We start from the raw sequence: 23,633 nt of genomic DNA on the forward strand, positions 1-23,633 counted from the left end.
GTTTTATGCTCAATATCTCAGTTTATTGCTATTATATGTGGCTTTGCTTCAAAGTAAAAAACATGAACAATTTTTGCTGTTTTCGATTTTTCATAATTTTTTTAAAAAAGAAATTGCTATTTTCATATAAAAATATATTTTTTGCTTCAAATTGTTATTATAACTCCGAAACTACTGAGCAATATGTTAACAGATTAAAGGCTATGTAAAATTGAACTTTTCTAAGTTTACTTCAATAATATTGGACAAACCCTTTTTAATTATGTGGAGAAACATCTAAAAAAAATTCACAATTTTAGAAAACAAATTTTAAAAAAATCTATCCATAAAATTCAAAAATTTTACCATTTTTGTACTTAGGAACCATGATACATCAAATCTATCAGGCCTGTCACAGAATTCCATTTCGATCAAAAGTGGAATTAATTCCGTATATTGCATCTTCAGAAAAAGTACGAAAATTTCTTTCGGAATGAAACCACTTTCAGTTTTCAAAGTAAAATTGATATTTCTTTGTAATTATTTGTTTTTCTAAAATTTTTCATCAATTTCTGTATCAAAAGCTTCCCTCTGTTTTAATATAAAAAACGCTGTCAAATTTAAATCAGAAATATTGAATTATTAAATACTTTTTGGTATTAATAAATTACACGGAATCTTAAGAACCTAAAACGAAATCGATCAGAATAAAAACCACGAAATTAAACCATTCCGAACAAAATGTGTGATAGGCCTGTATATAGTGTTATTAGAGTGACTATATATACTAAGATATATTCAGCTGTGCCGAATCTTATATACACTTCACCAAATTATACTTAAAAATAATTTTTTTTAAATATTTTTAGGTAAAGCTGGCCACACACGGAATGATTTGTTCGCCTGATTTGTGATTGAAAATTTTCAATTACTTGTGATTTTGTTCGCACACAGCCCCATTAACAAGTCGAACACGAACAAATCGGACTCACAAATCATCCGTGTGTGGCCAGCTTAAGCAAAATTTAATTTTTTTAATTGTTTTTCAAATTTTTTTTTTCGAAATTGTTTTTTAATTTTTTAAAAAAAAAGTATTTTTTCCAATTTTTTTAAAATTTTTTTTTTAATTTTTTGGAAAAAAAAATTTACGACAAAAAAAATTTTTTGTTTAAAAAAAAATTCGGGTTGAAAAATATTTTTCCCGATTTTGACCCATTGTAGGTCCAACTTACTATATATAACCTTATCTACATCGTTGCAATGGACATTGAAATATCTATCATTAGATATCCATATTGCCTATATTAATTACATAGTAATCCAGATATAGATCAAAAATAGGTAAAAAATCGAGGTTGTCCCGGTTTTTTGTTCATATCTCCGTTATTTATGGACCAATTTTTCTGATTTTAAATAGCAAACATCTCGAAAGCATGTCTGACAGAATTATTGAAGACTTGGATCCCAAAGATATCTGGGGTCTTCAGAAAATTGATTTCAACAGACAGACAGACATGGCTTAATCGACTCCGCTATCTATAAGGATGCAGAATATATATACTTTATAGGGTCGGAAATGAAAAATGTAGAAATTACAAACGGAATGACAAACTTATATATACCCTTCTCACGAAGGTGAAGGGTATAAAAATAAACATTTTAAAGAATGAAAACCACCAAACAGTACGAGTATTGACATATTTTGTTTTTGTTGTTTTTCTTTTTAGTAACCGGTTTGTTTAACAAATATGTTGCCTGATTTATTTTATTTATAAATGCATGAAAATCAGCTCATTACATATAAAGTTAATGGAATGTGAGGACCCAGCAGTTAAGCAAGTAGTCCATGTATTCCTTATAGACAGTAATTGTAGCTAATGTCTGATCACTTGGTTGACTCCAATTTATACATTTTGGTTCATTTGACAGGTATGTGCTCTTTGTGATGCAGATATTCACTTGGTTACTTTAAACATCCCAGGTAATCTAGAGTGTAGTTAATTTAAACGTTTATCGTACTAACTGGTTTTATACAAATTGTGTTGATATAATTCTCATACAGTTTATTTTCCGTTTATTTTTTTCATGCAACCTAGCGTGTACTGCACTTTTGAAAATAGTTATTTTAGCCACCAGTAGTAATCTATTGCAGAGTCGACGATGGAAGATTTTTTTACTAGCAATCGGTTATTGGACTGTCTATGAAATGTCTTCTTGACTGATTATTCGAGGTCAATTAGCACCCGTACATGTTAAAATAACTAGTTATATAGCTGACCAAGTAACCAGTCGTCCAAGACCGACCATACATTTTTCTTTTAAAATTTCAATAATTTATATTCGTGAGTGATTTTAGAAAGTGGGCCTTATATGGGAGCTATGACCAATTATGAACCGATCACCATGAAATTAAATCGTCTGATGTATGTTTATATGAAAATTATTTATGTTGAATTTTATGTGTATACCAACATTTTTAGAGGATTTATATACGTTAAAGTGGTTTTCGGAAGTGGGTTTATATGAGAGCTATGACTATTTATGGACCGATCTTAATAAAATTTGGTGACATGAATTCCATTTATACAAAACTGATTTGGAGCAAATCTTGTGTAGATACCTATATAACTTAAAAATATATGACCGATAAAGTAAGGTGAAATAATAGACCGATTGCAGTCAATTTCAATAGGCTTCAATATAAATACCAAATTTGATCGAAATATCTTCAAAGTTGCGACCTGCACTTTGCGCACAAGGTTTACATAGACAGACGGACATCGTTTAATCGACTCAGAAAATGATTCTGAGTCGGCATACTTAAATCCAATATACACTCTCCACTATGGTGGTGTAGGGTATAAAAATTAGGACCGATGACAACTCCAGACTCAAAATTCATACTAAACTGTGAGTTTTTCGGGATGTATTGGACACTCTTGGATCTCATGTGGATTAGTATCCTAGACATGGTGACATTATAAATGCCGACACTAAACAAAATTTGAATGAGCTCAGTAATATTAACATTCCTCTAATTAGGAGTACTCAAACTTTATCTCATTACCAAAGTAAGATGGGAGAATGGACCCACTTGAAAGTACACCAAAAAAAATCTGGCCTAATATGAATATGCAGAGGATACGACTTGCTATAAATCTGACCAGATTTCATATCAGAAAAACAAAATTTATACATTTGGCTTCTTCAAAACAATTACTTGTTGATTGAACAAAAAAATTAGAAAAATCTGTTATGGAAAATTATACCGCAACCCTAACTTAACAATAATTCTACTCTTAATTAGTTGTGATTTTTTTTTAAATTCATACTCTGGTATTCTCTCGTTGAAATCAAGATATTAAACTGATTTTATTAATCCATCATAAATACTCTGTCTAATAATTCTAAATACATATAAACCCACAAATTAAATTGTTAAAACAAACACTTAAATTCAAATCCGCTTACGTTGGTAGCAGCAATAGCGGGTTACACACATAATAAACGGTTAAAGAATAAACGATATTACGTTACGTGTAGGTATATGTATGAACGGATAAACTACTACAACAACAAACTAAAAAACGGATAACATGCGCCTTACTTAAATCAACCTTGTGTGAGTAAAAAAGGACCTAAACTAAAAGGCAGAAAGAGAGTAGAGAAATATACAAAAATGTATGAGAAGAGAGTGAGAGGAGTATGTGTTTGAATATTAATAATTGTCTTATATACAATTCAATTGAGAGTTTTAATAGTATTTTCCACGATTCGATTATTGTTTCAGTTGGACTTTTTTCCCCCGAAAACCATTTAATTTCTCTTGGTTTTTTCCACTTTTGCATCCGTTATTGTTCTGTTAAAACACTCATTACTCATTTCTTTTGGGTTTATGCACATCAAGAGTACATACATACATAAATATACACATGTGTACTTAGGTGTGTGTGCGGTGGCCTTTTTCTGCTCCACAACTGACAAAAACGGAAGTTTTCGGCTAATAATTGACATCCGGAGAGGAACAGTTTTATAAACTAAATTTGTCAAATGAATTAGAACCTGAACCAAATTTAAAACAATTTACTAACCTGACATCCGCAATTCTCTTGCCATACACACACACATGCTTATTCACACACACATATTTAAATTATACCAACATATACATATCTTTGTTATAAACAAACTAACACACGTTTAGAAAAGAAAATACAAATGCGATTAGAGGTAAAGGTAAACTGTAATGAAAATAGTGGTTGTGTTATGAATATGTGTGTTGGGAATAGATTGTACTTGTACTATGTTTGAAGTGCTTTGTGTATTTATTTCATTCATTCAATCTTTCTTTCTTTGTGTTGTAGGATTGTTGTGCACTTTCTTTCCTTTTTATTTCCCATTGAGATTTGGTAAATAAATGATCGTTTGTAGTACAAGCAGTAAGTAAGTAGATTTAAATAAAAGTAACGGTGTTAACAACTGATTAAATGTTGTAAGTTTTAGGTTAAACTTGTGGTAAATAAAATAAGTTTTTTTTTTTAAATAAATAAATCATGTTTTACATTAAAGGGAACTGAAATTTCAGTTGCTATATGATTTTAATATAAATGTTTTATAATGATGAGATTTGAAAATTCAGGGAGCATAAATATAAATAAACAAACTTTTTTTCTGTAAATTCAATATTAATTATTTATTTACTATTTGATGCAGAATATATGTATGTATGTATGTATATTTTGAACATTTAAAAAAGTTTGTTATTATTGCAACATTTGTTTAAAAATAAGAAAACTACTCTTAACTCTTTCAGCCACAGTTTTATGTGTATAAGTTTATAATAAAAACAATTACATTTTTATTTTAATTAGGGTGCATATATTATGAAAAATAAGAAAATATAGAAATACAGCTAAAGGTTTTTATGGAATAAAGTGTAAACAAACAAACACAAAATAACACTGAATTTGATGAACAATAAACACTCTGACCTTTTTTTATTGAATACGGAAAAACCCCTTACAAAAACTGCGGTTTACAATATTTTCAAATTAATATATTAATCTAACCAGAGCAACCTGACGGCAAAGTTTTTCCAAAAAACTTAAACGATGACTTAAAAAGATTTAATTGTTTAGCAAAATGCTAATAGATACCACTAAAAAAATTTTAAAGACTCTAGAAAAGGTGGTTAGTAAAGCGACCACTAAACCGGAAGAGTTAAAATTTCCAATCAATAAAGTTATTTATTAAACGTAGGTTTAGTAGATACTAGCAATTATTAATGAAGTAACTGCATATATCGTTAAAAATTATAGTAAATAGAGCCTTCTATTTTCCGTTAAGATAATTCATGAAGCTACTGTAAGAAAGATGGCGCTGTATATAAATATTGACAGATGATGCAGTCAGATAAGTTTATAATAGGCGCTGTTAGAGTTAACTTCAACTGCATTCTTTTACATTATAAAGTGTAATTTAAGTGTGTGTATTATTGTGAATTATAAACGTGTATTTGTATAAAAACACTTAGTGACTGTTTTGTGTAAATTTTAATAAATAAAGAATTGTTACAATTTCAAACTAGTAAACACCTATTATTTGCAATGAGAAATGTATGGTTTATTTAAAGGAACTAAACCACCGTTTTTAAAAGGTAAAAACGTTGCAATACTAATTTTTGAGTTTATTGAAATCTATAAAATATAATAAAATAACACCTGTGTCATCTTATTTAAAATTATTGTAAATTTTATTTACAATTTAATTCAGAATGAAATTGCCGTTACCGATAAAATACCGAAATAATGCAAATTAGTGTTACTGCTATCTTTTAACAGTTTTGAATCGGTAGTTATATTGATTTTGTCATTCCATTTATAAGATTTCAAAATATTTGTCGCAAATTCTAAGACTACATACTGTCTGCGCTTCAGTATTTCTGGAGCTAGCTATCTGAAATATTCCTCAAATGCTCTATGTTGATAATGTTTGTTTGTAACTGAAAGTTGGGCAATATCGGTCCAAGATTTCACCTAGCGCCCATGCAAATGTCTCCCGGAAAACTATCTGAGCAGTTGATTATGCTAGTTAGTTAGTTCTAAATACTCTGTCCCAAGTCAACATACAAAAAATTAATTGAATATTAATAATTGTCTTATAACAACTATAAGAACCTAAATTATTATATGAATTATTGTCATGTTTTATAATCATGAATTTTTTTGGGGCTTTGTTACATTTTCTAGTACTTATTTTGTAAGTTTCAATGCATTTAACTTAAATCTTACCACGTTTGCTCAATAAGCCAATGAAATTTCTCCTAAAAGTATGAAACGGTTCTAAAAAAATACTTTCTATTTAAATGTTGAATATCAAATTAATTTCCATATGTTACCAAATTCATAAAAGCATTAAATAATGAACTAATTTATGGGTTTAATTCCTGGAATGCATTCTTTATACACAGAATCAAGTTTATACATAAATGGTTTGTAGCGATTGTTAAATTTATCAAAGTTTTTAAAAAAGCAATAGAAAATAACAAGCAAGTCTTATAAAATTAGAACGAATAACTTATTATTCTAACAAAATATTATATATTATAACAAAAATAAAACGAATGTGAGTCTGTTATGTATATGATCGTATGCTACTCACAAAACGAGATGGTCGTTATACAACATACTGAACTAATGAGCTAAAAGAGCGACCTAGTTCATTTGAGTGAGCTGAGCTGAAAAGAGCGGTCACTTCACAGAGCTAATAAACCCAACTCTAACATGTGGTTGCAACAAGATGTTGCAATATCCCACACCGAATGTGAAACTATTCAATTACTGCATGAGGCATTTGCTGGACGTGTACTCTCTCGTTTCGGTGATCAGAATTGGCCTTCTAGATCGTGTGATTTAACATATTTGGATTTCTTTTTATTGGGTTATTTGAAAACAAAGATCAACAAGCCATTTCAACAGCGAAACTTATATGACAAAGATAAAAGATACACACTTTATTATATTCTGAGAGTTCATAGACCTGGACCGAATTACCAAAATTTCCAATTGTATTTCCATTATCAGCAATTTCTAATTATAATTTAATCTAAATGATTATTTCCTTTGCTTTAAACAAGGCTTCTGAAACTTGTTATGTGGAAATAATTACCCCTCATAATATAAACTAAATGTTACGCCTTAAATGTAAAACAAACGAAACTGGTTCATTAAATACGTATGTATGTAATTAAATGTTATTGATTCTAAGGAACTAATTAACGCTGTTAATATTTTCAATTACATTTAACAAAACTGAAAGAGTCTTAATTAAATTTCAACTAATTGAATTGACTGACTATGCTGTAGAGAATTTTTAATAATTAAAAATAAAAACCACATTAAAATTAAATTTTATTATCTCAACTAGTTGTGTAGCACCTCTTAACAAAACAAAACTAAACAAAACAACATAAAAAAAGAACTTCTAAAACTTACAATAAACAAAGACTGAAAAAAGAAGAAAACAACAAAAAAAAATAAGAATAAAAACCTATTAAATATTAAACAAAATTGTCAGTCTTATTAGTTTAATTAAATGTTAATTTCTTTCTTGTGCTCTTACTCGTACATATTTAAAATTTTTCCAAACGAATAAAAACTATTTTCAAGTATTATTTTGGGAAAACTTCAAACAAACAAACCCCAAAAACACAATAACAACCAACAACAACAATTTTATGCAACAATAGAAATAAAGGCAAAAGGCGCATGTTTGACTTCAGCAAAAGTTTTTCATGCTAGAGAAAAATATAAAAATATTTAGAGGAATTAAGAAAAACAAAACCAACAAAATCCTACCAAAAACAACACATGCAACATAAAACGTTTGCGTATTCTTATCTGCATTGAAGTGAACATCATTTTTTGGATGTTGTTGCTAATGCACACTTGGTTGCACAAAACAACAACTACTATAACAGCAACAACAATACAAATACATAATAATAAGTATAAAACACTACAACACTAAAAGTCAAAAAATTCTAAACTTTTTTTCTTTTTCTTCTAGATTCTAGAACTTTTAATGTTGTATGTAGTAGTTGTTGTTTGTAAGTACCCAGCAGTTCTAGGAGACTGTCTCGAACTAATTTTACATAACAATTGGTTACATAACTAGCTACTTGGCTAGTTTTTTAGCACGTGCATATCCTAAGCAGGTGGTCAACGGATCCTTCTGGATTACAATGAGAATATCCTATAGATGGTCCAAAATATTATATGCATTGGATTCACATACCTGTTACATATAGAAAGTTACCTTACTAGCTTCCAGACTGGTTACTTGATCTGCTATATAACTAGTTATTTTAATATGTACGAGTACTAAATGACCACAAATAGTCAGTAAATAGAATTCTCATAAACAGTCCAATAACCGATTACTTTTTTAAAGTACAGTACAAAATAAACGTTTAAAGTGACTACACTCTAGATTACTTAGAGACACTTAAGTGACAATTGTCTTCACGTTTTATTATATGGGATATATAAAATAATCAATTGACTTCTCTCTGCACTACAATGAGCAAATACGTGTCAAATGACCCAAAATATATAAATTGGAGTAAGCCAAGTTGTCAGATATTTATTTTTTTTCTTGGACCAGCACTCAGGGGATGACCCCTACTCAAACAATTTTCAAACAACCAATTTCAAAAATCAAATGATGCAGTTTTGTAGAGAAATGTTTAAAGATGAAATGTACACTTATAGTTTTAAGAAAAATTTAAATTTATATAAAAAAAATTGAAGTAAAGTCCATGCAAGGATGTTAAGCAAAAATTTACTTATATTTTTACGCAATTCAGTGGTTTATATATGTATAATTTTCCTAATAATACCATTTACCTTTAATATATTTGAAAAATATAACATTTCTCCATAAATAAAAAAAAATTATGGGGATATCATAAACCGTTAAGAAGATATACCCAAATCTATAAGTCTCTAAAAGTTGTTTTATTTTTTATTTTCCATGGAACAAAAATGTAGCCCCACTTTCCCCCAAGCTGTTTTTTTAATGAAACTCGGCATGCGTTCTTCTTTTGTTTCAAAAAATATATGTATGTACCAAATTTCTAGACTTCTACTTGGATATGAAAAGTTTTATGCAAAAAAATCCATTTGGACTGTATGGGCAGTGGGCGTTGGGCGTGGTCGATGTTGATAAAATTTTATTTTTTTCTTAGTTTGGTCCATATAATTTAGTTTGGTCCATAGTATTTCCTACACCGTTTTAGAAAACCAAGGCACTTGGAAACTCTTTCGACACTTGAAAAATGTATTTTATCCAACGGACACATGCCTAGAACATCAAGAACTTCTGATTCCTTAATATTTACATAAAACATTGAGTATTGCGTGCATTGAAATCGACTCTATTCGCACAACCCCATTCAGAGATTGTCACTACACGCAGAGAAAAAATATAGTTGGGCATGGTTACTGTAACCATTTCAATATTGTTACAAGTTTTTAACAATATTATAGTCACAGTAACTATTTACATGATTGTGGTAACCATAATATGGTTAATTTATGATTCACATGATTGCATAAACCATATATATGGTTACAGTAAACAAGTATATGTTTGTGACAACCATTTATATGATGAAGGACTTACCATATGCTCTCGGCTTATGGATATCATAATCTGAAATCAACATACATATTATGATAAAATTATTCATCATAAATATGGTTGTCACAAACATATACTTGTTTACTGAAATAATGGACCGATTTCAGCCAGTTTCAATAGGCTTGGTCCTTGAGCCGAAAAAATAATTTGTACCAAATTTCAAATAATTGCGACCTGTACTGGTACAGGTCGCAATTATTTCGATGAAATTTGGTACATATTATTTTTTGATACTTAAGTAAAATCACTAATTCGGGACTGCCTCTTAGAACTGCTGGGAATTACTGGGTATTAATGTGATTGTGAGTGTCTATGTGTGTGTATTGCTGTTGTTGTTGTGGCAAATAGTTTTTGTACTTAGTGGATGTTCATGTTGGATGCCATTGTTCTTAATGAAGTATCTGATGGCGATGATGATGATGATGACTACAAAAAACAATCATGATGATGCCACAGACTTTTATACAACATGTAGTTGTAGTAGTTGTTGTTGTTAATGTTGTTTTACCACTGCTGTGTTTGAGCCTAAATGCTTAAGTTTAGTTGTTGAATGACACTCAAATGAATATTTAATTACGAAGGTTGTTATAAAAGAGCTTTTAAAGTAATTGTTAAATTTAAAATTTCCATTTGTTTTAGTCATTTCCAACACACTGCTAAATCAAACACCTGACTGTAAAACGCCACATAATGGTTTTGATAGAATGTTCAAAGTTCTGACTCCTTGCAGAGGAGAATGGAGTTTTTCCACCTCAGTTCCTATTATAAGTGGATAAGTTTTTCAAGCAAAAGGCTTGAAAAGTAAGTAAAAACAGCTTTACTCCGTTAAGCCGACTAACAGAAAAATGTGATTCTGTTAATGCCCTCAATATAAAAATTGGTTTATTTTAGAATGTCTATGTTAACCATTTATGAGCTGGATCACTTTCAAAAAAAATATTTTTTTTAGTTTTTTGTATATAATATCGGGTATCATTTGAAAGGACTCTTCCAGCCGCATACAACTTCATATACATATTTGTCTTGTCCAAGTTTAACCTTAATACAATGATATTCCATAATTTATACGATTTTCAAGGATTTTTTTTATAAAAATCGTTATTATTTTGATACTGAATTGAAATATTTAAAAATTTATTTGATTTTAGAAATTAGTTCGTGTGTTACATTCAATATGGTTATCAAAACGTTTGATTTAACAATTAAATACTCATAGTGTCCAAAAAATTAATTAGAGTTAATCCAATTCAAACAAGCATTTCTTTTCACGATGATATATGGATTAAAATAGGGCTAAAAAAAAAGAAATAACTGGCCACTGTTTGCCGGCATAATCTTTTCGCTAATTTAAAAAAATATTTTTTGTCATAGCTCGCTACAGTATTGATTTGCAGCAGCATTTAATTTAGCTTGAGACATTAAAATTTGGCAAACATTTAAATAATTTTAATAAGTGCATCGAATAAAATGTTTTAATTAGGCAAAATTACAATTATATTAAACAATACTTGCCAAAATACAAATTTTGTGAAAATGAGCGAATTCATTAAATGGTGAATAAATTTGAAAAGAATCCATAGATTTTTATGATCGATATCCAATTTTGTTGCTATTATATGTGGTTTTGTCATAAAGCAATAAAACTGAACAATTACTACCGTTTTCAAATTTTTCAGGATTTTTTAATACAAAAAAATTAGCTATTTTCACGTAAAAAACATATTTTTTACAAACGCAATATATATGTGAAAATTTGTATATGGCATGGGGAAAATGTCTTCAAAATTCAATCAATCGAAAGAAGAACATTAACTACTCAATATTATGTACATTGAGCCTCAAAATTGAGTATACACCAACAAATATTTGATTTTTTTTAAGATAATGAAAATCCTAAAATTTATCCATCGATTAAAATTTTAATGTTTCGGTTTGAGATTGAGTTGAATAATAGTTTCGGTTGTGAAAAAAAAGATCTAAGTCGGACTATAATGATTTTCAGGATCTTAAAAAAATCAAAAAATTCTCGGGTGTTTACTCACTTTTGAGGCTGTGTGTATATCAAACAAAAACTAAAATTTGGTGAAAATGAGTGAATTCACTTAATTGTGAATAAATTCGAAAAGAATCATAACTGTGGTGGGACATAAATAAAAATTAATATTTATATTTAAGATTTGAACAAATTATTGATAGTTCGCATTACTTTGTGAAGATACAATAAATAAAATATGAAAAAAAATAAAAAAAAAATTTCGATATCTCATTTTGATGCTATTATATGGGCAATTCCACGAGAATCGCTACCACGACTGAAAACACAAAAACACTTGAAATTTTTTTCGAGATGATTTGAATAGAAGAAAATAACAAAATGTTACTATGTGAAAGTATTTAGATCATATTACAATATTTTAAACACAAAAATAACACTCTGCTACAAAATGACACTTTTTGTCAGAACATGAAAAGCCACCTAGTGGAGGTTGTATGGCTAGGTGAGGACATACTAAAACCGTTTTCAAAGATTTTGACCCTCAAAATTTTTAGTTATTTTGAAAAAAACTGTTTTAGGGTAGGTCGTAATACTTTAGTACCTCTAACTCACACATTTTTAGACCGATATCACAATTTTAAACCATTATAGTTAGGTAAAGAATTAAGCTTTCATAAAATGTATGTTGGAGATCATAAGATCTATCTTTCTAGTAAAATTGTTTAAGTTTTTATAAACAGTTTGGTTTTCTTTTTTATTTTTTTCCTAATTTTTCAAATTCAACAATAATTATTTTAAATTTTGTCTATGAAACCCTTTTTTTGTTTGCACAATTTTATGTAGACAAAATCGAGATATTAGTTGTTAAAATCGGTTTATACTTGCAAAAGTTATTAAACTTTTTCGAAAACCTTGTAAATTAAAAATAGAAAAAAAATTTTTTTTATAGTTTTTTTTTTTTTTTTATTTATATGGGCCGGGGGGCGAAAATACTAAAAAAGGTGTTAATGAAAAGTTGAATAACTTTTAAAATTTTCATCCGATTTGAACTATTAAAACGATGGTTTGTTAAATCTCCTTAATACATAGGTATAAATTTGTATAAGCTTCCATATCAAAATAAGCATTGAAAAGCGATTAAAATCAAAAAAGTTGATAAATTTTGTTCTTCTTTTATATATTCTTAACAAAAACAATACTTATAACTAGCAAATGTATAAAAAAAATGCACGTCATTTGAAAGCGTAATCAGTTTTCTTTTTAAGCCCGTTAAAAAATTTATAGTCGGACAGAGACTGACTGAGTTACAGATCGATAAGTTCACGGACATAACTGAAAACGGTTTTTTCAGAATAATTTCTGAATTTGAGGGTGTTTTGGAAATTTTTTGACACAATTTCGAATGTACTCAGCAAGCCCTATAACCTACGCTAGGTCGTTTTCCAAGTTTTTTTTTCCATCGTAGCACCGTGTAATAGTTTAAGCTGATTATATTTATTTTTTTAATGTTTTAGCCTAAAATTGCGGCGAAAACTAGGCTCCCAATTAGCTTGTAGTATGAAATGAATTTGACTCTGATTATTTTTTTGCTATTGTCGAATTGTTTATTGTAGCCGAATGTATATTTTCTATTCACTTTTTTAGTTTTTGTATACATATATTTACAGAATATATATTGTTTTATTATAAGATAAAAATCTGTCACGTACGATATCAAATTTTATTTATTATAAATTCATCCAAAGATTGTTTTTATTTAAATATGACGGATTGTAAAGGAAAAATATTTCGCTTAATGTAAGAAATTAACGCCTCTGACGATCCGAATATTTTCGCATATTTCTACATGTACCTTAAAATGAGTTCCGTTTTATGGACCTTATTTCACTCAATATTTTGGACAACAATATTTCGAAAGAACTTTTTATTATTTTAAAATATAGTACCCTCTGAATGGAATATAAAGACCAAATTATTTTTGAAAAATCTATTCAACTTTAAAGGCGTACAAATGTCAAGTACGATGAATTCCATATCATATGTGGCTTTGCAATAAATAAACCTGAACAATTTCTACCGTTTTCCAAAAAAAAATCTATTTTATTTTAATAAGAAAAACTTCTAACAAAATTTATAATATTACACTTTTAAACACTTTTAAAAAAAAAAATTACCACAATTTTTGTACTTAGGCAGCCATGATGCATCAAATCTATATAGTGGTTAGTCAAGCCTTTTTTATTGTAGACCTGTGTTATCACTAGACCCAACATATTTTGTGAGGCATTTAAAAACAAACCAAGATTTATTTTAATTGAGTCGCTATAATTTATATATATTTTGGGTCCTTATGAAACTTAAAGATGATCTATTGGTTTGTCTATCTTGAAAGGAGCAAATTATTTTTGTCATGCTAATTTTTTTAAAAAAAAAAAACAATTTTTTGGCGTTTTATGCAACAAATAAAGATAATTTCATTTTGGAAAGTAGAAAAATTATTGATAGTTCTTTTGAGGGTTTCTGCTTATTTATGCAAATTTAAAATTGCCCTGGCCTGATCTAGTGAGTATTCTGAAATTACATCATTATTGATCTGGCCTTTGTAAAGTATTTTCAAAACTCCCTCGTATGCAAAGTAGTGTTAGTTGTAGAGCATTTAAAAGGAGGGTTCTTTGGCAACATGCAACAAATACACACACACTAACACTCACTTAAACATGCACCATGCAATACAATAATACAAACAAGTCTTATCAGTATTTATTATTATTCGTATTTCTTCGTTTTGCCACCCAAAAAACTTTATGTTTTGTTCTTTTTGTTGCTGCTGTTACCCCATATTTGTTTGTTTGTTTTTTTTTCTTTCGATTATTTTTTTTTTTTTTGCTTCCTTCATTAGAAACTTATTTGCATAAAGTTTTCATCATACATAAATATCTACATACATGTTGTTTGCATAAATGTGTTTGTGTGTATGTATGTATATAACAACTACAACAACAACATCGACGAAAACTGTAAATAGTTGTTATTATTTGTTTTGTTGTTGCCAATGTTGTTAGTATTGTTTTTGCTGGCTTTGTTGTCTTGTTTGTAGATACAAAATACAACATACATTCATCTTGTACAAATGAATATTTGTATCTATGTGTATTAGGGTGGCCTCAATCAAAATGTTGTTGGTGTTTCCCACTAAAATAACATTTTTAGGGCCCAAAAGGGTCCTATTTATTATTAGCTGTTGAAATCTGGACAGACCATCACAGAGAAGCTGTACCGATCGCAACTTATTTCATCATGAATATTACATCTTACAATTCCTGTTAAAGAATTTTTAGAATGAAGTGGTTGGGAAGTTTTACCTCACCCGCATTAAAGTCCAGACCTTGCCCCGTCCGAATACTATTTGATTCGAGCGATGCAGAACTCCCTCTCCGATCCGATATTGGCTTGATTCGTTCTTGGCCTCTAAAGATGAGCAGTTATTTTGGCTCGGAATCCATATGTTGCCAGAAAGATGGAAAATGGCCATAGATATCAATGGCAAATATTTTGAATAAATTTATATTGTACAGATGTTTCAAAATAAAAGCTACATATTTTAAAAATTTTTAAAATTTTGAAGTCATAAATTGAGACATATGTTTGTTCTTGTACCCAATGAAATTATAAAGTGTTATCTACCAATGGAAAGCTGATGAAATTACTCTTATTGGATACCAACATACTGTGACTGTCTTGATAACATAGCTAATATCAGATCGGGGAAAATATAGGTTTCGAAAAGTGGAAATGAATTCAAAGAATTTCGAAAAACCGAAAAAAAAAGTAGATGAATTTGTATAAGGTTTATAATAACAAACAAACTAAACTTTAATTTTAGTTGGCATTTGGGCCACCCTAATGTGTATGTGTGGAAACATTTTTTTTTAATAATAGGAGTGGTTAGAGACTCGTATAATGATGATTTGTGAGAGTGTTGTGTTTGGAAACTGAAATTTCGATAAACGTTTGTAGGCATTTAGTTATAAATATAATTGCTGTTTTAGTTCTTATTGTAGTCTGTGTATTGTTGTTATTGTTGCTGGTATTGTTTTTTGAATTTCTATTTATTAAAGTTTATGGCCTTTAATATTTGCGCATATATTTTGTATTTAGTAAAGGATTTTCATAATTAAAATTTAAAAGCAAATAACTAAGCAGCACATTCTACTACAAGGCATACACTGTAAAAAAAATTAGTCAAGTAATAAAGTTAAGTATAACATAATGATAATAATGCGTTAAAAAATGGAAATGTTTGTGAGAAACTTATTTCTTTAATTTTTTCTTGAAATTATATTGATAGAGTACTAGCAAAATCATCCTAAGCGTGGAAGGTCATTTTCACATTGACTTTAAATTTTTTTAAATCCGAAATGATTTGAGACCACTGCTGGAACACCAAACTATTTATTCTAGTTGAGGGAAACCATAAGTTTATGGTTCCACTTGAACTCAATACAAACTAAAACGCCATCGAAAATTCTCTATGAATAATAAATGGGTTAATTTTTCAAATATTGATGCCTTATCAATTAATCAATGAAAATGCGAGTAATTTTCAATTATTAATTAATTAATTTATTTATTTTATATAGCGTGTTTTAATTAGAGTTGGGTTTATTCAGCTCTTTTAGCTCATTAGTTCACCATCTCGAGAAAACAGATTCGTGATAGCAATCGAATGATTCGGTTGCATATATAGAATTTTTCAGTTCTAACAACAGATAGTCAGTTGATAAAGAAGAATTTCAGTTGAGGCAACCAAACTTTAGTTACCCCTTACAAAATATTTTAGTCACAACTGTAAAATTCGGTCACAAAGATAGAATCATTCGATTGGCAACAAATTCGGTTGATATCACGAATCAGTTTTCTCTGTGTATACATAAGTCAGCTCATTTCAGCTAGTTCAACCAGAATTTTTATTTTTACCTTAAATTTCAAGATTTTTAAATAATTTTACACTAAACAAACGACCTAATTTTCGTAGAATTTTTCGAATCCCCAATTGAAGACCGAAATATCCTCCAGTGTAACACTTTTCAAGTTCAGACAAATTTTGTGACTGTCACATTGTGTCTCCTAAAGGGAGCGAAGGTTTTCCATCTGGGTTTGTCGTTAGAAATATGTTTGTTTTCGCTACAGGATACACCAGCCTCCGCTGCTTCAATTTCCACCAGTCTGCGTTAGGTTTAGGATGGATGACCCCTCCTTCCTCGAGCTGTTCACTCGATCGATACCTTGTCTTGTTATATCATCCTGTTGTTTGCGTAGGGTATGTCCAAGCCAGGTCCATTTGCATTGTTTAATTTCTATACGAATCAGTATCTGTCGAGTCCGTTCCCACAACTCATTGTTTGTTATGATGTTACCCCCTGTCTATACTTGACAAATATTTATCATAACAATTATCATAACAAACAATTTGTTGTATAGAGAAAGTTGTCTGCACAAAAGCACTAACAATTTTGTCATGACGAAGCAATAATACTAATAAATGGAGACTATACCTGATAATTTATTATATTGACAACCATTTTGAAGTTTATCATGATAAAAATTTATCAGGTATAGACAGGGGATAAAGCCAAAATATTCACAAAATTCTACGCAGACAACAATTCACAAAAGCTTGCATTGTTTGTAGTTCATGGTTGGATGTGTTCAACGTTCCACGCCAGGATATACATTGGCATTAAAGATTTGAATTTTTGTGTCTCTGGATATGATTGTGGTTTGCCAAACAGAAGAGAGTACGCCGAAGGCAGCCTTAGCTTTACATAAACATAACTTTATGTCTTCATTGGAACCGCTAGAACTTTATATAATACTCCCGAGATATGTGAAGGAGGTTACTGATTCTATTTCAGCGCCATTTAGAGTAAAAGGCATATTCCACGCAGTATTTATGCTCATAGTTTTTGTTTTGCCAACATTAATCTTTAGCCCGCATTCGGCTGTCATATTGCACAATGCTTGCAGTTAGATGTCACATGGGAACTTTTATAAGCGAACTTTTATCATGCTAGATGAAATCTATGTCGGTACCGTGAATAACTCCCCAAATGAAATAACTCCCCTCGAAAAAATGTAATAACACCCAACAAATTTTTCATGCAACTTGGGACTTACTTCATTATGAAACAACTCCTAACGCATAGGGAGTTATTTCATAATTTTTTGTTGGGAGTTATTTCATAATGCAATAACACCCAATGAAATTTTTGTTGGGTTTTATTTCATTTTATTTCGGGAATTAGGAGTTATTTCACTGTATTGGGAGTTATTTAATTTTTATTGGATTCTACTTTGCAAAAGCAGAATCGATAAATATAAAAACTGGCTTCGCACAGAAAATTTGTTTTGAATTACAGGCCTTCGGCTGGGCGCTAAGGTTTTCTCCTCTGGGGTGTATCTAAAACAGGCTTCGCTCAGAAAAGATTTCTTTCATTGCAGAAAGGTTTTATAATATTTCAGAAAGCCGATTTTCATTTCGCACCAGATTAATAAATCGTTGCGACCGATTATTGGGAGTAATTTCATTTTACCCTTTGGTAGTTATTTAATTTTTCAAGTTTGGGAATTATTTCATTTTTGATGGGAGTTATTTCATTTGGGAGCTATTTCACAGTACCATCCAAGTCATCTAGCATTCCAAAGTTGGATACAATCAAAATTTTTTGGAATTAAATCTGTCATTTCTAAATGGCATTCCCTACTTTGAGTCCCCATATCGCCGTCCGTGGAGTATCTGTAGGGCCCAATTTAATAAATTAAACTCGAATACACCTTGCAAATTTTATTCCGATAAATATAACTAACCGTAATCAACTGAGAGCAAAAGATTAGTATCAAAACAACGTTTGAGCAACTATTAATCAAAACTATTTGTATTTTTGGATAAACAGAACGAAAAGTGTGTGACCTTATAATATAAACCTTACATATAATCTGAATATCAGAGATCAACATCGATTTTGAAAACATAAAATATTGTGATGTATTTATACGATCAAAATTCATGACACCTATTCAAATCGATTGATTTTTTCATATACCAGCTCAGTTTTTTTATAATTTTAATACCTAAATGTAACATTTATTATGCTTCTCATTGAAATCAATTAATTACAACTAACTACAATATACTACATGAAAAGAAACTGCATACTACACAAGTGCATTATTTAACAAGTTTTCCTGAATAATTGATATATACTGCTCTACAACTAGGTGTTATTTGTAAATAATATTAATTAATAACAATATTTCTAGGGCCAAAGTTACGACACTTTAAAATCTTGCTACAAAAATATCCATACATCCATAAAGTGTATTCAATATTCGCTATGACCGACAAATAAAACTATTCACTTTTACTTGTTGTTTAACATTGAATAGTTAATAAGTTAATTGTGTATTGACATGGCCATAATAATAAAAATTTTAATGTCACATAAAAGTAACGACATGCTTTCTTTCGATTCATTTTTTTTTTCGTTTTTCTACATTTTTTTATATATTTTGCTTTTGTTGCTCTCTTGAAATACTTGAATTAAAATACCATTTTTCATGTCAACACTCTGTGCGATACCAGAACACCAAGAGTCAACCTATTTATAAGAAGTAGTGTCCTTAAAAATAGTTTAATTTCCTTGCCAAGTAGGAACAAGGAGTAGTAGTAGGTAACATGGTGTTCATTCAGCTGTACAAGAAGTTGTTATAATTCAATTTATAGTAAATACAAATAAGAAATAATACAAACATACTTATGCACATATATGGGCAAAAACACTATTCTTTTAAAATCAATTAAAGAAAGAAAATATAAACTCACTGTTTATTATTGGTGTTTTGTTTAAGCTTTGATATTTTTGGGAAAAGGTTTCCTGATGATCTGGTCTAAGCAACCAATGAAATGCTCATAGGAACTAGCTTATCCCCCAACAATTAATGTCAGTGAATTTATCAATAATTGGGAATACAGCACACTAATTCTTAACAACAAAAATCGACCTTAATTTGTTAAAAAATTTATCAGGATTTCCGCATAATCAACATATTTGTGACATAATCATGGACCGACATAGCTAATTTTCAATACCCAAAAATCCTTAACAACACCTTTCATTTGTGCCCTATCTAGTTTTTTCAGCAGAACGACAGATGGACAGAAAGAAGGCCTTTGTTATCTATGACCTTTTCCCATCTTTCTGGCAACAAATGTATTCCGAGCCAAAAAAACTGCTCATCTTTTGAGGCCAAGAACTAATCAAGCCAATATTTGATACTCTGTTACAAAGTGAAGCGAATCCCAGACAAAGCGTTATGCAGCGATCGAAACAAATAGTAGTCAGACGGATGACAATCAGGACTATAAAGCGGATGAAGAACTTTCCAACCACTTATTTCTAAATAGTTTTTAACAGGTACTGCAACATGTGGCCTAGCGTTGTCATGATGGAATACTATGGTTTCATGTCTGGCTGCATATTCTGGCATTTTATCGGACAATGCTAGCTTCAAAAGTATCAGTGGCATTCCGTACAGGTTCCCTCATGGTCTGGTGAGATTTCAACAGCTCATAATAGATAGGACTTTTTTGGTTGACCAAATACAGAGCATTACCTTAGCGCCATGGATATTTGGCTTTGATGTGGATTCGGCTAGTTGTCTTCGGGGCAAATATAATTTTCTTTTATAGAGTTCAAGTAGCATTTCAGACATGCAAAATCTTCTTTCAAGGTATCTCGGCTTCAATACGTGTGGTACCCAATTTCCCTGTTTTTGGATAAATCCTGCTGCTCGCAAACGTTTTCAAATTGCTGATTGAGTAGTTTTCAATGATTTTGCAAGCTCTTGCTGAGTTTGACAACGATATTCATGGAGTAATGTCTCCAATTCTTGGTCTTCAAACTTTGTTGGCTGGCCTGGGAGATCTTTGTCTTCCGTGTCAAAATCACCAGTTCTCAACCGCACAAACCATATCTCGCTCGTTGAAACCAATGGAAAACATTCACCATAAGCTTCCTTGAGCGGAACTTTTTTCAAATTAAAAAAGTAAAGCAAAACTTCCCACATATGACGCTTTGTTGGCACAGAATTCAAAATTTTTAAATCAAAAACAAAACGTTGTTGTTATCACTATAATATTTAATAACTAAGTGGAAATAAATGACAGATATGTTATTAAAATTTCTCATCTGATACTTTATTAAAAGCCCATTGCTAATGGGAGAAATACATATGAATAAAAAATCAAAAAAAAAAAACTTCAAAAATGAGAAATGGTCTACTCCATAATATAACAATAAAAGGTAGAATCACTACAAAATATGTTCTCAATTCTACATGCCTTGAATTGTCAGACTAATATAAAATAAAAATACAATTGAAAAATAAACATCAAAAATTAACTAAATTGAAAATTATTTTAAATTCAATTTAAATGTTTGTTTGAACAAATTTGAAAATAAAATTAAAGAATGGAGTGCAGCCTGCGGTGTTGAGCTGAAGAAACACTCACGGATTTGCATGCATAATTTCAATGACTCCGATTATATTGAACTGTATTTCAAATATAAACAAAATATTTCTCAATTTTCATTTGTTATTATTCGTATTTTTGCATTTCTGTTTTTTATTTTTCTATTATTTGACGTAACAAGGCATAGCATTTTAAACTCTCTCCCTAGTGATTCTACCTTCTAATGGTTGTATCATGGTCTACTCAAAAAAACTGAACTTTCATTTCAGTTGGAAACATCGTCGTCTCCCAATAAAGTCCCAAAATTCAAGCACTTGAACATTTTGTTGGAATTTTACTTGAATGCAAATCTAATTATGTTTTAAACTTGAAAAATATTTGAAAAAATTAAATATTTTGAAACAAAAACCATATGGTTTGCATTTATGTTTACTTTTTACTAAATAATGCTATTGAAATAAAGTGTAATACAACTATAAATCAATTGCTTGACAATAATTCAAGGCTTGAATTGCACTTGCTTTAAACTCGCATTCCAGTAAAAATGCTTATTGGGCTTATGTAATATGTAAAACTAGATCCCAATAAGCATCAAACCGCCAAAAATTCAAGCACTTGAACATTTTGTTGGAATTTGACTTGAGTGCAAATGTAATTACGTTTTAAACTTGACAAAATTAAATATTTTTCAAATAATAAACATACCCAGTAAGCATCAAAGCCCCAAAAATTCAAGCACTTGAAAATTTTGTTGGAATTTGACTTGAATGCAAATGTAATTATGTTTTAGACTTTAAAAATATTTGAAAAATTAAATATATTTCAAACAAAAAAGATATGGCTTGAATTTATGTTTCCTTTTTACTGGATAATGCTATTGAAATAAAGTGTAATACAACTGTAATTCAATTGCTTGACTATAATTCAAGGCTTGAATTACACTTGCTTTCAACTTGAATTCCAGTAAAAATGCTTATTGGGTATGGTTGGAACTTATGTTCCCTTTTTACTGGAGAATAAAGTATAAAACAACTGTAATTCAATTGTTTGACTATAATTCAAGGCTTGAATAACACTTGTTTTCATCTTGAATTCCAGTAAAAATGCTTAGAAGTAACGTAAATAGGAATAATTTATTGTAAAAGAGTTGGCAAATATTTATTTATCAAAGTAATTCAGGTGAACTACTTTTTGCTTAAACAAAATGTTACTGATGAGCTATGAAAACAAATTTACTATAATTTTAACAAAATTGAGTTTTTGCCCATATACATATATTAAATACAATACTTAGTGGTAAGTAATAGGAAAGTAAGTTAGTACGAATTGTATTATTGTTGTCCAACTTACCTTTCTTCGTCCACAACAAAGCATTCTTCGCGCACGCGAATGTCCTGTAGCTGCTTTCAATCGAGTAAACTTCTTCTTCCACTGCATTTAGTGGTATTGGTAACGTGATAACGACGACAACACGGCGTATTTGTGGCACGTATTTATTAAACACAATAACAGCTGCATTTAATGACAATTACACGAACAAGTGATTGCACAATTTTTGTGTTTTTTTTATTCTTTCTTTTTTTTTTCTCACTCTCTATCCTCTATCCTAGATTTCTACTTTTCAAACTGGGACTGTGACTGACTGGCGGAATGAATGCCTGCCTCATTTACGTTTAATCATGGCACACAACTAAAAAAGCAACGATTTCATTTGTCTGTCTGTTTGATATTTTTTATTTTTTTTGTTTGTTTGTTCCTGTTTTTTTTTGGTTTGAGGTTGTCGAATGTCGTTGCTGCTGTTGATGGAGCAGAAACAACAATGGCGTTGTTGACGACAAATGCAATGGCGACGAGGACGACAAGGACGAAGACTACGACGACGACAATGATGTATGTTTGTATGTATGTATATATGTTTTGTATGCGTTTAATTAAAATTGTGCATTGTCATAGAAAAAAAGTGATGAGCATTATCAATGATTACACATGATTATGACTCATTTTCGGTAGTTTTCTTCTTCTACTCCACTCCCGTTTTAGAGTTTTGTTGTTTCTTATTTAGCAAAGTGGTCCATTGATTCGTTATTAACATCACGTTGATTTTGAAGAATCTGCAAAAAAACATAAATATACAATGAATATTAAGTAAATTTTTAGCTAATGGATTTTTTAATTATTTTGCAAAGAAAATAATAGAATTTCTTTGGAGATTTTGTCAATAGTAAGTCATACAGGATAATTTGTTAGTTTAGCTTTTTAATCAACTGTTGGTAACTTTTACATTATAGGGTGATTCATTTAGAGTTTGTTGTTTAATTTTAAATAAAACTTTAAATCCTTTCCCTGTCCTGTGCATTACATATCGAGCCCTTAGCGCCAAATTATCGTAATATTTAAATTTATAACTATTGAAAATTAAAAATT

General features: G+C 29.7%; 1 protein-coding gene across 6 annotated transcripts in view; it reads right to left on the reverse strand.

Annotated features, from left to right (window-relative positions):
* RhoGAP100F (Rho GTPase activating protein at 100F) overlaps positions 1-23,314 on the reverse strand; it is a 68,984-nt gene extending 45,670 nt beyond the window's left edge. For all 6 annotated transcript variants that reach the window (XM_065516419.1, XM_065516417.1, XM_065516416.1 and 3 more), the window contains exon 1: positions 22,560-23,314. In XM_065516419.1, coding sequence (XP_065372491.1) covers positions 22,560-22,646 — 87 coding nt within the window. In that variant the 5' untranslated portion in view covers positions 22,647-23,314. The remainder of the gene's footprint in view (positions 1-22,559) is intronic.
* Between the last annotated feature and the right edge of the window lie 319 nt (positions 23,315-23,633).

The sequence above is a fragment of the Calliphora vicina genome, chromosome 1 (genome assembly GCF_958450345.1).
Source record: "Calliphora vicina chromosome 1, idCalVici1.1, whole genome shotgun sequence".
Classification (NCBI taxonomy): Eukaryota; Metazoa; Arthropoda; class Insecta; order Diptera; family Calliphoridae; genus Calliphora; species Calliphora vicina.